Here is a 15,571-nt window from a genome sequence, read left to right as displayed (position 1 = left end):
ACAATACTTTTTTAATTCTACGCGCCAAGCATTTTGCTAGGATTTTTGCATCACAACACTGAAGTGTAAGAGGTCTCCAATTTTTTAAATGGACTGGATCTTTATATATACCACTTGGGTCCTGTTTCAGTAATAATGATATCAGACCTTCTTGTTGCGTGTCTGATAATCTACCATTTATATAGGAGTGGTTAAAACAAGGTAATAATGGTCCTGAGTATATCAAAAAAAGTGTTGTATACTTCCACTGGTATGCCATCCAGCCCTGGAGTTTTCCCATCCTTAAAAGCCCCAATTGCATCAAGCAGTTCCTCCTCTCCTCATCAAGCAGTTCCTAATCAAGCAGTTCCTCCTCTGTAAAATGTTAATTTTACATTATTATTAGGGGAAAAATCCATACAATTAGTTTCAGTTAGTGGAGATGGAGGAGCCTGAAACGAAAACATATTCTTAAAGTACTTTACTTCCTCTTTCAAAATATCATTTGGTGAATCATGCATGACTCCATCATTTGTAACAAGTTTTAATACATTTCTTTGGTAGCATTTCTATATTGAAGATTGAAAAAGAATTTGGTGCATTTTCCCCCTTATTCCATCCAGTTCGCTTTGTTTTTATAATATACAGTATTACACTGGATCTTTCTTGAATAAGTTCCTCCATTTCTTTTTGTTTTTCCTCTAACTTATTCTGTGCCTCTATGGTACCGTTTTTATTGCTATCTAACTGTACTGTTAGTCCTTCAATTTCCTTTGTTATTATGGACTCTTTTGATCTAAATTGCTTTTGTTTTATAGATGAGTACTGAATTGCATGGCCTCTAAAGGCACACTTAAAAGTGTCCCATACAATAAGGGGATCTGCTGTACCTATGTTATGTCTGAAAAAGTCAGTTATAAATTCTTCAGTCCTGGTTCTAAACAATTTATCATCTAGTAGGCTTTGATTAAATTTCCAATATCCTCGCCCACGTGGAAATTCTGTAAGAGTAATATATATGCCAATTATGTGATGATCCGACTGTATTCTGTCCCCTATCAACACTAACTTTTGGTGCCAGAGAGAATGGTATAAGAAAGTAGTCAAGACGACTAGCTTGATTAAGCCTCCGCCATGTATATCTCACTAGGTCAGGGTATTTAAGTCTCCATATATCCACTAATTCCAATATATCCATGACATTCATGATTTCCTTAAGTGCCTGAGGGTGATAGTTTGTAGTGTGATTTCCTTTCCGGTCCATAGAGGTATTTAAGACCGTATTAAAATCTCCCACCATAATAATAGAGACTTGTGTTGCTTGTAGAGTTGATAAATTCTTATATATATTTTCAAAGAAGCTTGGATCATCATTATTCGGACCGTATAGGTTAATAAGCCATATCTGTTTATTGTCCAATAACATATTTAAAATAATCCATCTACCTTGAGGATCTGTTTGGACAATTTGCACATTTGGATAAAAATTATGAATTAAAACCATTACCCCTTTCGAATTTCTTTGCCCATGGGAGAAATATATTTCGCCCCCAGTTCTTTTTCCACAAAACTTCATCTAAAACTGTTGAATGGGTTTCCTGTAAACAATAGATATTATATTTCTTCTCTTTTAGCCAGGTAAATACTGATTGTCTTTTCTTATTATCTGCTAGGCCATTACAATTGTAACTGGCTATACTTATTTCACCACTTACCATAATGAGACAGAACTTTCAATTATTTTTATCAAAATATATGTTTGTAAACGTACCATTAAAAAGTAACATGATGATTGAGTGTCTATATAGCTGTACCATGATATTTGCATTTCTACTAAGTAAACCTCCAATTGGTCCATACTATTCCACCCGCTAAAAGCCATCCTCATCCCGAGTTGGGTTGTCACCCCAATGCCCGGCAGACCACCCTCGACCCCCTGTATCCCATAGCCCTGAACCGACTGGGATCCATCCTTTGAAAAGAGCACAGTGCCATTTACCGAATTAAAGTAGATCAACTGCTAAATGCATTTCCAACGCCCTCACCTCGATTTGTATTATATATAGCTGTGGATCATCCTCTATTGTCCCTAACATCTTTTACTTCTTCCTTCGCAACAGTTGTGGGATACACACATACACCCACACACACTCAACCCTTACCCCCACACAACCATAAGCTCACTTTCTCAACAATTTCACCACCCCAGAGCCCAACTCAAGATCGGTCTTGATTTACAAATGCACTTAGTTGCAGCTGCATGAGGCCTGCAAGACCTCGCAAAAAATGGGCAAAAATTGAGAGATTTTATTTACCATTGTCACATCCTAGATGATGGAGGTCAAATGTACACCTTTTCCCTGAAACACCCACAATACGGTCACCCGTATTGACCATATTCCCAAGCATCTCCATGCAGTCCGACTTTGATTTTGTGCCACCAGGGTCACAATAATATATCCCCTCTCTGTTGCCAGCACTGCCACTGCCTGGGTGGGGGCACCCCACCGGAATCCCCCCCGGCTAGGTACAAGGTCGTCAAGGTTCTCATTAGCAGCTTTGAGAATTTCCTTGTGTAGTATGCTCTCCCTTTAGGGAGCCATGGGGGGCTTTACTTGGCTCATTGAGCTCTAGCGACTCCTTGTGGGGGGCCGGGCACCTGCAGGCTGACTTTGGAAGTCAGTTGAGGGGTGTTTCCTCCAACACCTTGGTGCGGCTGGCTTCTGGGTTAAGCGGGCGGGCGGGTGTTAAGAAGCGTGGTTTGGAGGGTTATGTTTCAGAGGACGCATTACTTGATCTTCACCTCCCGAGCCCGTTGGGGAGTTGCAGTGATGAGACAAGATCAAAAAGGGGGTAATATATATATATTTTTTTAAAGATAGCCACTACTATACAGTATAAAACAAAGGCTATGGATGAATGGGGCATACTGTGTGTAGTGCAGTAAAGAACACTGGCATTTGGCGACTGGTCATTGCATTGGAAATGTAATATTTGGTCAAACACTGAACCCTGTTGCCCTCTAGTGGCTTTATCCAGATATGAATCATCTATGCCATTACTTGAGCTGCATCGCAATCATCCATCCAACTACATTGGACTACTGAGATGCACCACTGGTGTCAGCTTTTGCCTCCCTGTTTGACATTGCTGGATGTAATGCGCGCAATGGTGAAGACAGGGAAATATTTATGTTTTACCGACCAAGAAAAGTAATTTCTTTGAGCAAGAAATGTAAATAGCTTGAGAGAAAACTTCACTTTAATATCACAAAATGGTCATAAACAGAAGTACACAGTGACAGATTAAAACAAATTTAAAAACGGATGCTGTTCTTAAGACACCAAATAACAAGTTAACTCATCATTACACTGGCACTGACCAATCTTAAAAATCATACTTGTTTAAAAAAAAATGTTTTTTATAATCTCTGGGCCTCACCTCTTTTCTCCACCACTATTGAGCCTGTGACTAAATAATACGTACACAGGGAAGTACACTTTGATATCCTGTCTGAAAACACACCAATCAACATGTATTAAGTACTATTTTATATATATATAAAAAAAAAAAAAAACGTATTGAGGAACCAAAGGAGTCACAAACTGCTCATGAAATGCTTTTTACTGACATTTTGTTTGACGTGAAAACAAAGTGCATCAAGTAAGAGGTTCTCTTCTTACCTCCCGGAGAAACTTACATATACTTAGTGGCAGAAATAAATCCAGAGACAAGGTCAAAAACAAATATTCCTTAGACAACGTAATGTGTTGATCAGTTATTTGTTTAGAGGATGTTCTCAATTGTTTCCCATGTCTATAGCGTACCGCCACCATTCATTCATTCCGTCAATCGGAATCAAATGTGTGATCGATTGCAGCCAAACAGAAATACATGCTGCGTGTGATCAAATAAGGTGAACATAGATTGGCAGTATGGCGCAAGGTCAGATATGTGTACAGGGGTGACATTATCAAACACACTCAAAACTGCCTGACCTACAAAATCAAATACATATACACTGACACAACCGGTTATGTCACGCTAGTCCCTTTGAGCTGTTGGTTGCAGAGTGACAACATATCTGTGTTAAACAAGACGATCCTGTTGAATGCAGTTAAGCTCAGATTCAGTGCTGCAGTAGACTTTACTGCAAAACCCACAGAATAGGGCCTAAATTAATACAACAATTCTCTGTTTAAACCCTTGGGGAAAAAAAAAAAAAAACACTTAAGAATCAGTAAACCGCATTCTCCCAGAAGGCATTGCATTCTATTGCACACGTCCCGTTAACAGGCGTAGTGACAGAGGCTGGTGGTGAATGGGGTGAGCAAAGGACAGAAAGAAAAGAGGGAAAAAGAAAGAACAGAGATTTTTAAAAAAGGAGAGAGGGGGAGAACAAAGCGCATGTGTGAGGAGAATCACAGCTATACCGAGGGCAGAACAAGGAAGTGGAGTTGAATAAAGCTTGGCTTGACCAGCAAGTCCTAACCCCTGACCCAAACAGAGATGAGGGTTTACCCTCCCTAGGGGTTTGGTCTAGTTCTCATCCACAGAAGAGAGGAACAATATTTCCTTCTAGAGTGCGTACATGATTTGACAATACTGTCAAGCGTAACATCTCCCTTTAACCTTCTCTACATAGGGTAGCAGAGCCATACGAGTGAGCCTCCTGGGTTCGAGTCCTCCTCCTGCAGTCCCATTGCTGCTCCACAGAGGAACAGAGCCATTGCCTGTGTTTCTATACATAGCCGGTGGCATCAGAAGAGGTCCCAAGTCCTACCCAGTGGTTCAGTACCTGTAGCTTAGGTTGGCTGGTGGCTGTGCCTCTGTCCTGACATGTCCAGGCCCAGCCCCATGTCTGGACTGAAGCTATAGCTTGACGTTGCTGAGGTCCTTGGAGAGAATCTGGAGGTAGGTCTCATGGATGGTACTGAGAAACGCTGGGTCATTCTGCACAGGGCACAAACACAGGAGAGAGAGAGGACTTATCTTCCAGTCATTTAATATAACAGTAGCAAACAAGTTCCCAGACTTCAACTGCTTCAGTTCACTCTCTCAAGTATTAGATTTAGGTAAACACACAGAAGGAATTCATAACATAATTCATAACCCACGCATAACACATTCATAAGCCGTTCATGAGCATTTCATAAAATGTCAACAACAGCGAGATGAAATCTACAGTAGAAAACCCCTGAACCTGACGAAAGGCTTCAAACACAAGAAAAAGGCTTCAGCTCTCTCTGTACCTTGATGAGGTGGATGAGTGTGTCCTGCAGCTGGGTCCTGTTGCAGGGGGATTGGGGGGGCTCCACGGCCCCGGTGGCTGCGGCTGGAGGGGAGGGAGGAGCAGCTTGCCTCTGCAGTTCCGTTGTCTTGGCAACAGAATGCTGAAAGGCGCTCGGGGAGAGCAGCACCGACCGCTCCGCCCCCGTCAGTGAAGCACCCGCCCCCGGTATCACAAGCCCTGCCTTCATAGGAACAGCCTTGGATGGGCGAGAGAAAGAGAGAGGGCAGGACGAGGACGTGGTAAGATTTCATTTCAACTATTGTAAAGAACTACCTGTACAATCAAAGCCATCTACATCATGATAGCAAAATCATACTAACTGGCATGGTTTTCGACAGCTTCTGAGACTGAGCGAACACATCCATTTCTTTACTCTGTGTCTGAGGAAGACAAGAAAGGGAGCCCATCAGAAATGACAGATTACACAAAGTCCGCATCACAAAAAAAAAATAACAGGGGCAAAGTTACCTACCTGCACAGGGCCGGTGGGAATGCTGCAGATGGCAGCAGGATTGGGGATTTGCTCTCTGAAGCTCTGGGGCGTGGCCAATGGGCTGGGCAGGAAGTTGGGTGCGAGGACGGGCTTGTGGAGATCAGAGGGGCTGGGTTTCAGCGAGCCCAGGAGATCCTGCCCCAGGTAAGTCAACGGAGGGCCAGGGGGGGGACCGCGAGCCTCAGCCCCAGGTGGAGCCACTAACAGCGGGGACATAGAGTGCTGGAGTTCCCCTGGAGGTCCACCGGGAAACACGGGGCTGGGGTGGAGGGTGTAGCCTGGGCTGGGGCCACCTCTGGCCTCCATCAGGGGGATCAGACCAGAGGCCAGGTGCCGGTTGTTGCCCACTGGGGCTGCTGTGAGGCGGGGTGCCAGTAAGGGCTGGAAGGGTACGGATGGGGTGTAGTGCTGGGCCTGGAGGAAGTTGGCGGGGCTCGGGGCAGCAGGGTCTGTGGAACTCTGGGTAGGCATGGCTGGCAGCAGGCCGGTCTCCTTGGGTAGAGAACTGCCAAACAGCTCCTCCACGGTGATCTGCCTCTGGCCAGAGTGGGAGTTCTGCAAATACAGTAATAACAGTCAATATGAAACAAACGTATACAGGAACCATCCAATTATGACTGACAAGTAAAAGTCATTTCAGTCATAAGAGAGAACACTTGTTACAGGTAGCGTGTTGTCAGACATAGTGCAGTCATTTCAGGCAGAATGTGGTACTGTACCTTTTCTGGCGGCGGGGCGCTGGGAGCGCGCTCTGTAGGACCGCCGGCTGTTTTCAGCGTCTCCGTGTTCACCCCCTGCTCAGCAGTAACGGACATCTCCGTTTCACCCGTCTGAATCTAGTTAACGCACCAAACAAATCACACATGTATCATTTTAACATTCCAACTAGTGTTTTCAGTCTAATGCAGAATTAGACCCCCCCCCCCCCAAGGGGTGCACGTTTTGGTTTTTGCCCTAGTACTTCACAGCGGATTCAAATAATCAACTGATCATCAAACCAAAACGTGCACCTCTCGGGGTCCAGAGGACAGCGTTTGGGAACCGCTGGACTAATGTAAATTGGGAGGGCTGTGAGCAATCGCAGCATTTAAAACAATGAAAAACACTTGGGGCAGAAGGACTAAGATCTACGGAAAGAGAGCGATACCAATAAAGAGTAAGTAAACAGACAGGCAGTGAGTGAGTTCTTAACTGACTACGAGCGAGAGAGAGAGAGAAACAGAAGGGGGGGACATTACTACCCCATCCACAGCTGACTGCACACAATAATCAGGATTTTAAATCGCACTCTAATTTGTGATGTACGTGTAGGGTTAAAGTCCGTCAAACAATACTATTTTCTGGACTGTGTTTGCGTGTGTTTGTGGAAGTGTTGGGATTAGTAACTTGAAAAAGTGATATTAACTTGTCACGTTTAACAAAAGTAATGCGTTACTTTACAATATTACTTTGTGTGGAAAGTAATAAGTTATATTACTTTGTGTTACTTTCATGGGGAAAAATCTCAATCTCCCTGTTTGACTGTCGGAGGGAGCAAGGCGAACCGTGCGCGCTCTACCAAAGATAGGCTACTTACTAACTCGGGGTTGATCGCTGGTTTCTCCTTTCATCGGTGGCGCTGCTTTCCTGTACTAGCCTACAAGTACTGCACTATCATATAGGCTGCTTAATTAGCCATATACACTGTAAGACAAACATCTGTACAGATTTCATATCTTCTCAAGCCGCCAGTTCTGGTCACGCGTTGCTTGACAAATTAACTTTAAGAATACTACCCAATTCGAAAAAGTAACAAGTTACTTTACTTTGTTACTCCTAAACGGAATCCGATTACTTTTGTGACGCATTACCCCACAATAGAGTCCTGGGCGATGACTTGACGATAAAGACAGTGCCTGTCTCTCACCCTGTGGTACTCATCCTTGGCCTTGCTGAGGAGCTCCAGGATGTCGATGGGGCGTGGTTCTGCGCAGCCATTGGTCCTCCCAGGGATGTTGGCCCTCTCTGGGGAGCCCCGGTGGGCCTGCATGGCTTCCTGCTTCACGATGCTGGGGGACGGACACAATAAAGATAAACACCTTCGCAAATCAGTGGGAAAAAAAACACAAAAACACACAATCCAATCTCATATCTGTAATGTGCTAAATAACTTCCCCGCAGCGGTGTGGGTGACGGTAGTTTTCATATCAGTGGGTTAGGGGGGTGGCGTGTTTCACCGGGCCATACTCACTTCACCATGAGCTGAGCGATGCGCTGGCAGTCCTTCTTATCGTAGAACCAGATGCTGTATATACCCACTGTAGGAAGAACACAGCGAAAAGAGGGAAATATAAAAAAATGGTAGGCGGAAGGTTCACTGGCGCTAGGATGTATCCCTTAGGCGGAGGGAGGTTGTATGAAATGGATGTTTCAGCAACTTTGAGGCAACAGCATGTGACAGGAGTGTCACGTTGCATACGTGTGTGTGAGATCAGAGATTCTTGCCAGGTTTCCCCTCCGAGGCTGGTAACCTAGCAACGGTAGTGTTTTTACAGCTACCTGGGGAACCCTGGGACGTGTAAACAGGTGTGTCTAAACAGGCCACATTTTCTAACATGAAGCACTGACACAACCCCTCCACTAACAGATGTGTGCAACAAGAGCAACGGCAGGACACAAACAGTCGAAATCAGGCAGAACAAAATGGCAAGTCACGATCCCTTCACAAGTCACAAGGACAGCCAAGAACCCCCTCCCTCCCAAACACACTTGTTCATGATATTCTTGCATCCCCTCCCCAGTGGCCTGCAGGCACTAGACTACTGGGGAGGAGTCACAGGGTTCCAGTCAGATAAAACTGCTGCCCCTCTGGATGACTGGATCAGACGCCTACAGAACTACCACAGAGATCAGACATACTGTATCCATCCCATCCATGAGGTGGTTTCCAGGCAGCTCCGGAACATAGAGGCCCTGGGGCCAGAGGGACACATTTTCCCCCTCAGACTGAGCTCCTGGGTTGGGTGGACCCGTGTTAGCGCAAGGCCATGGGTGGAGGAGACCCGTCAGAGGAGATGCTCCTGCTCGACGCGCCCAATCAGCCTCAGCGTGACCTCCGGCACAAGGGGAAGGTCATCTTCCAGAGGACCCTGCGAGGTGGTCTGCTGAGTGCTTTTAGAGGCAAGTCTAACTGGAAGGCTAGTGTGTTTAGCATGTGGTCAACGTCCATCTGATTAATTTGTGTGCATGTATACAGGGGTCAGCATTGAAGAATATTAAAGAGGTGGCATTATGTCAGAGGGGGCACGTGTAAATTAGACATATTTCCCTGTATGTCTGTACGTGTGTGTCTGCTGCACAGACAGGGTCATTTCATTTTCCATAGGACTAAACAGGAAGATGAAAAAGTTGATTTTATGATGGGATAGCAGTGGAAGACGTCATACCTTCGTCATCAAAGAGTCTGGAAGGGTTCAAGTTCTCCTTGAATGCAACACAGTTTGACAGATCTTTAATGACTGTGTGCAAGCAGTGCTCTGCAACTTCACCCCCCCCCCCCCAAAAATGTGTTTATAAAACATTGATGGTCTTCATTATTTATCTGGGGGTGAATTACATAAACAGCACATTCAATGCTAAATTTAGCCTAGTAATACAAAAGATGTACACCAGCAGCTCTTTTAATAGATATATAGGGTGATTCTGTGCCAGCGGGACAGGAACATATTTTTGGTATCTCCGATTTTTCTGGCATTTCTCACATTTGGAGAAAGAATGTTTGAAATGCTTTATACATTTGTTTCCCTTTTTTGTTGTTGAAAATCATGATGAAAGTGGCCATTTTTAGACCTCCTGAAAAGACCCTATGATCTGTGAACCGTACATGATACAGACAACATCTTGGTGTCATTAGAATTCTTATAGTGTTCTCTAAAATATGGAGCACGTCTTGATTCTGATATGGGGCAGTTATAAAAAAAATAATAAAAAAAAGTAGATATATATATTTTTTTACATTGAATAAATTAATATGAAAATGGTGTACTTCAGAATCTACACATACTCCATATTTTTTAGAACACACTATAAGGAGTATAATGACACCAATATGTTGTCTGTATCATGTACGGTTCACAGATCATAGGGTCTTACAGGAGGCATGTATAGGTCTATAAAGGGCCTAAAATTGCCAATTTCATCACGCTTAAAGAAAATGGTTATGATACAAACGTAAAAAGAACACTAAACATCCCTCCTCCCAATGAAGTTCCCATGTGAGAAGTTCCCAGAACAATCTGTTCACGCTGGTGTGGAATCGCCCTATAGTTAGGTTTACCTAAACAACATGTTAACATGACCCTTCTCATCCCCACACTCTCTCAGAATCTTTCGTGTAGACCACGTGTCAAACAAGGCCCGTGGGCCGAATCCGGCCCGTGAAACATTTCTATCCGGCCCGCGCAATGGTTTGGGTTGTCAATTCCTTTTGGCCCGCTTCCATAACGACCGCGATGGGCTGCACTCCAAGTCATAGCAAGCACTGCCGACGTGTAGCATGCCAAACGGCATCGCATTGCCACACACACACACAACCCTTTTTCCCACCCTCACAGTTGGATTAACACTCCAAACAGCCTACCCAACCGCTCGGAGGCGTCTGCATGCTCCTAAAGCACACCGTTGCCTCGTTTTGTATCACATTCCAATGATAAAACTGGGGGGGACAAAAATGACATTTCTGAATGTGGGAAGGGACATGCAAAAACATCTACCGGACGTCAGTCTGGGTGAAATCCCAGACTGACAAGTGGACTATTATGGAATATCCTACTCACAGTTAGCATTTCTGTACAGCAGGAAGGGGTCTTGGAGCTGAAACTCAAGGTCTTTGTTGATGGGCTCCACTAGATTCTCTGTGCTCAGCCGATTCATGATTGTGAAGCCATGATGAGGGGAAGCAGACCTGTGGACAGGTTATTGAGAGCAATGGAGACAGACTATTAGGCTACATGTTTTCATGACTCAAAAAAAGAAAGGGAAAAGCAAAGAGAATTATTAAGTTGAAGAGAGTAAGACGGAGGGGTGGGGGTTAGGGGAGAGAGGAAGAGATCAATTAGGGAGGCATAGACATATGGACAATATAAAGGCAACTATATCAAGGAGAGAGGACAGGTGGTGAGACAACCACATATAAAAAGGGGTTAGTTTAACATCTTTGCAACAGTGGCCCCTTTAAAAAAAGGTCACCACATTATTGATACAAATAAATTACCTTGCATAAACAAATAAGGTGCCCTCGATTTCGGTCTTTTCCTGAAATGGAAATTGCGCAGAAAAATGACAAGTTTAACTTGATGAACATGAATCAATCATCAAGTACAAGAAGAATAACCAAAACATGCAAAAAGTCTGATATTTGGTCTGGGTTGCTTTCAATTCATTACACCTTTTATTACGTTGCACTGAATGACAAGTTTCCCCCAAACGGTTCTTCAATCGTCTTTAAGGTATGGTTAATCTCTCGTGGACACACTACTTAAACGGTAACGTAGATATGTCATGATACAACGGGATGCATGAGACGACAAGCAGCATTAGTTCCTGTGCTTTCGACAAATCACGATTTTCCAGGTTTTAGCATCTTTCGAATTTCGGAAGGGGGTGGAAAATTTGGCCTATAGACATGCAAAGAGAGAGGGTGGAGGTATTAGTTCTGGTTCCGATCCTCGTTCTCAATCTTCTCTTATGGACCCAGATCTTTATCGAGCATCTGACCAATTACGCAAGACTTTAGTTCTAGGTTAACTGAGATTAATTCTGCGTTCACATCTTGTCAGAAACAGTTAAAATGAATGCAAATGATTTGCATCGAACTTCCCATTGGTTGATTCTGATACTTCCCAATTGGGAAACTCAGGTATCATCTTCCTACAACGAGTAGGCAAGTCGAAAATCTCGGAGTTTCTGACATGACGTGAACGCAGCATAAGGTATGGTTTGACCCCGTTAGGTAGGTCAATATGGCTGTGAAATGTTGTGTGTGAAACCACATAAAAAACTGCAGCTGCGTGAAGTGATCATTCAGAACAGCACCGTTACCATTAAATCAAACATTGCACACCGCTGTGTCCTGCTGGAACGGGGCCCTGATTGCTAGCTAGCAGCTAGTTTACAGCGTTGGTACTTAGCTAATGTTTGCAAACTAGATCATATTTATCTACAAACTAGCTAGCTAACTGGTTTTAAGTTAGCTAACTTAGAACAGCCGCTAACATGGCAGCCGTTCTAAAACCTGGCCAAACTCTCTTAACCATATGGGGAACTTTGAGCAGTTCTGAACTGGCTCTGACTGACATTTGTGTACAAGGCGCTCTGTGAATACCAAAAAGCCCCATGTGTCTGCTCTCAGTTGCCACTCCCCAAGCAGAGCTGACTTGAAGTGTCAGCTTTCAGACCCCACATTTGCATAGGGAGTGACTTGTCATTTTCTGGCCTAACCACACAAAGAATCGATTATCAAATTGACAGTGACAGTCTAGCAAGTCCAGCCATTGTGGTTTCATCTCACTGTGATATTCTCAGTCAGATTTAGAGCTCTCAACATGAACAAATACAAAATATTTAAATAGAATTTAAAGAACAGCACTTTCTCTTGGTCACAGTCAGGACAAAATCACTTAGTGCTTAAAGTTGAAGTTGTGACAAGTCTGCGCACATTTGAATGGTTTATCTCTGCCGCTCAGTGGACGTTTAGGAGAAAATTCTGTCGAAGGTTATAAGAAATAGTGAAGATATTGTACTGTCATTAAGCGTGATATTTATTTGAAAGTTATGAGAGATTGTATAGTAAGTTATTTACAATTTGATTGTTACTATATCTAGAGAGCATTTCAGTCATTTCAAGCCCTCTAGCCACACTTTTGAACAGGGAAAGAAATCATAGATAAGATTTTTCATATTTGTACTATGTACTTGAGATTGTGTTCTCAAAAGTGAGTACACCTCAGCAATAAAAAGAATAATAATATATATATATTTTTGAATCTTCCAAAAGGCTGAGTTCGACATAAAAAAAAAAAAAAAATGCAACATTACCTGTTAATGTTTATGGCAATCTCATGAAAAATAATTCCGTTTGGGTATGTCTATTTATGCGGAAATCTAAATGTTGCCCCATCATTAATAGATGGCTCTGCCAACAACCAAAGACTCTTAAAATCTATTTTCTACACAACCCAGCAGGAACACGCTAAAGGTGTGTACAATATCAGTCAAAAGTTTGTACACACCTACGCATTCAAGGGTTTCTTTATTTTTTACTATTTTCTACATTGTAGAATAATAGTGAAGACATCAAAACTATGAAATAACACATATGGAATCATGTAGTAACCAAAAAAGTGTTAAACAAATCAAAATATATTTTATATTTGAGATTCTTCAAAGTAGCCACCCTTTGCCTTGACAGCATTGCACACTCTTGGCATTCTCTCAACCAGCTTCATGAGCTAGTCACCTGGAATGCATTTCAATTAACAGGTGTGCCTCACCAGCAAAGCACCCCACACCTCCTCCTCCATGCTTCACGGTGGGAACCACACATGCGGAGATCATCTGTTCACCTACTCTGCGTCTCACAAAAACACGGCGGTTGGAACCAAAAATCGCAAATTATGACTAATCAGACCAAAGGACAGATTTCCACCGGTCTAATGTCCATTGCTCGTTTTTTTTGGCCCAAGCAAGTCTCTTCTTCTCATTGGTGTCCTTTAGTAGTGGTTTCTTTGCAGCAATTCGAGCATGAAGGCCTGATTCACGCAGTCTCCTCTGAACAGTTGCTGTTGAGATGTGTCTGTTACTTGAACTCTGTGAAGCATTTATTTGGGCTGCAATCTGAGGTGCAGTTAACTCTAATGAATTTTTCCTCTGCAGCAGAGGTAACTCTGGGTCTTCCTTTCCTGTGGCGGACCTCATGAGAGCCAGTTTCATCATAGTGTTTGATGGTATTTGCGACTGCACTTGAAGAAACTTTCAAAGTTCTTGACATTTTCCGAATTGACTGACTTTCAGGTCTTAAAGTAATGATGGACTGTCGTTTCTCTTTGCTTATTTGAGCTGTTCTTGCCATAATATGAACTTGGTCTTTTACCAAATAGGTCTATCTTCTGTATACCACCCCTACCTTGTCACAACACAACTGATTGGCTCAAACACATTAAGGAAATAAATTCCACAAATGAACTTTTAAGGAGGCACACCTGTTAATTTAAATGCATTCCAGGTGACTACATCATGAAGTTGGTTGAGAGAATGCCAAGAATGTGCAAAGCTGTAATCAAGGCAAAGGGTGGTTACTTTGAAGAATCTCAAATATATTTGGATTTGTTTAACACTTTTTTGGTTAATACATTATTCCATGTGTTATTTCATATTTGACGTCTTCACTATTATTATACAATGTAGAAAATAGTAAAAATAAAGAAAAACCCTGGAATGAGTAGATGGGTCCCCAAACTTTTGACTGGTACTGTATTTTGTTAGCTAGATTGCTAATGATAAGCCTATTTTTAAGGTCTCTGTGATAAATTAAGTAGAGTAGATAGTTAGCCCTTGAGCATAACGCTCAGTTCCATTACACATAAGAGTCATTGGACTAAGGCATCTTGTTCTGTATGGGGGAGTTTTGTTAATTAAGAGCCCTGACAGTCAGTCTGAAGATTAACACGCATCGCTAGCGGTATGGTTTTGGAAGCATAAGGACCTTATCTTTCATATCAGCGAGAAATAAATTGGCAAAAAACAAAAGGTTAAATTGATACACAAATTTATAGGGTTAGGGTTCCCACACGGCCATAACACAGCGCGTGTTTACAGACAGAAGACAGTGCTAATTAGCTATCATACTCCGAATACCTGTGTGTAATTATGTATCCTCTTGCACCCCAGTATCTCTACTTACGCATCATCATCTGCGCATTATCACTCCAGTGTCAATGCTAAATTGTAATTATTTCGCCTCTATGGCCTATTTATTGCCTTACCTCCCCACTCTTCTACATTTGCACACACTGTACATCGATTTTTCTATTGTGTTATTGACTGTACGTTTGTTTATGTGTAGCTCTGTGTTATTGTCGCACTGCTTTGCTTTATCTTGGCCAGGTCGCAGTTGTAAATGAGAACTTGATCTCAACTGGCCTACCTGGTTAAATAAAGGTGGGAAAAAAGGCCGCCAGAAAGGTGGTCACTGAAAAATACTGTCAGCTAGCTGCAACTGTGATAAAACCGGAAAAAAAACTGTGTACAGTAAGTGTATATTAAACATTTGTGAAATTATTTTGATATGATATGAAAGTAACATTAAATGGCTTTTATGTTTCTAGAACCGTATCGCAATTGAGAATCGATCCACGTTTAGATAGAGTATTTTGCTGTTTTGGCTGCCAGAGCCAGTCAACTTCTGAAAAAAACTTACGGTCCTTGAACCTTAGAGTAACGGTAGGCTCCTTAATTAAGAGTACATATTGGACTAGGTCGATAGCTCGCTTGCTAGCTACTGTACGTAGCTGCTAGTTATTTATCTAGCTATGTAACGCTAGCTAGCTACCTTTTAGTTAACAGAAAGAAACATGCGACTCATTTGGCGAGCTTACCCATTCATTTGCTTTGGAATTAAATGTGTACAGTGCTACCTGTCCGGTAACATCGAGAAGTTTGTTGATATACGGATCTTGTTGTTGTAGAGCTGCAAGGCTCATTTTACTGGCGGTCTCCATCTTGAATACAATGCTTACCACACGGAATAATTTCTATGAACACTCAATTTC

The 15,571-nt window shown here is 42.7% G+C and overlaps 1 protein-coding gene across 1 annotated transcript; it reads right to left on the bottom strand.

Moving 5' to 3' along the window:
• Positions 1-3,228: 3,228 nt before the first annotated feature.
• Positions 3,229-15,510, bottom strand: dcp1a (decapping mRNA 1A). Its single transcript, XM_039007729.1, has 10 exons — positions 15,398-15,510; positions 11,017-11,057; positions 10,580-10,707; positions 7,996-8,062; positions 7,672-7,813; positions 6,485-6,601; positions 5,745-6,320; positions 5,593-5,652; positions 5,232-5,468; positions 3,229-4,932 (listed from the first exon to the last, which is right to left on the bottom strand). The coding sequence occupies exons 1-10, from the start codon at positions 15,500-15,502 to the stop codon at positions 4,852-4,854; spliced, it is 1,554 nt and encodes a 517-aa protein (XP_038863657.1). The 5' UTR covers positions 15,503-15,510; the 3' UTR covers positions 3,229-4,851.
• Positions 15,511-15,571: the final 61 nt, after the last annotated feature.

The sequence above is a fragment of the Salvelinus namaycush genome, chromosome 14, assembly GCF_016432855.1.
Source record: "Salvelinus namaycush isolate Seneca chromosome 14, SaNama_1.0, whole genome shotgun sequence".
Taxonomy (NCBI): Eukaryota; Metazoa; Chordata; class Actinopteri; order Salmoniformes; family Salmonidae; genus Salvelinus; species Salvelinus namaycush.
The sequence above is the reverse complement of the archived record's forward strand: the minus strand, read 5'-3'. Positions and strand labels throughout refer to the sequence as shown.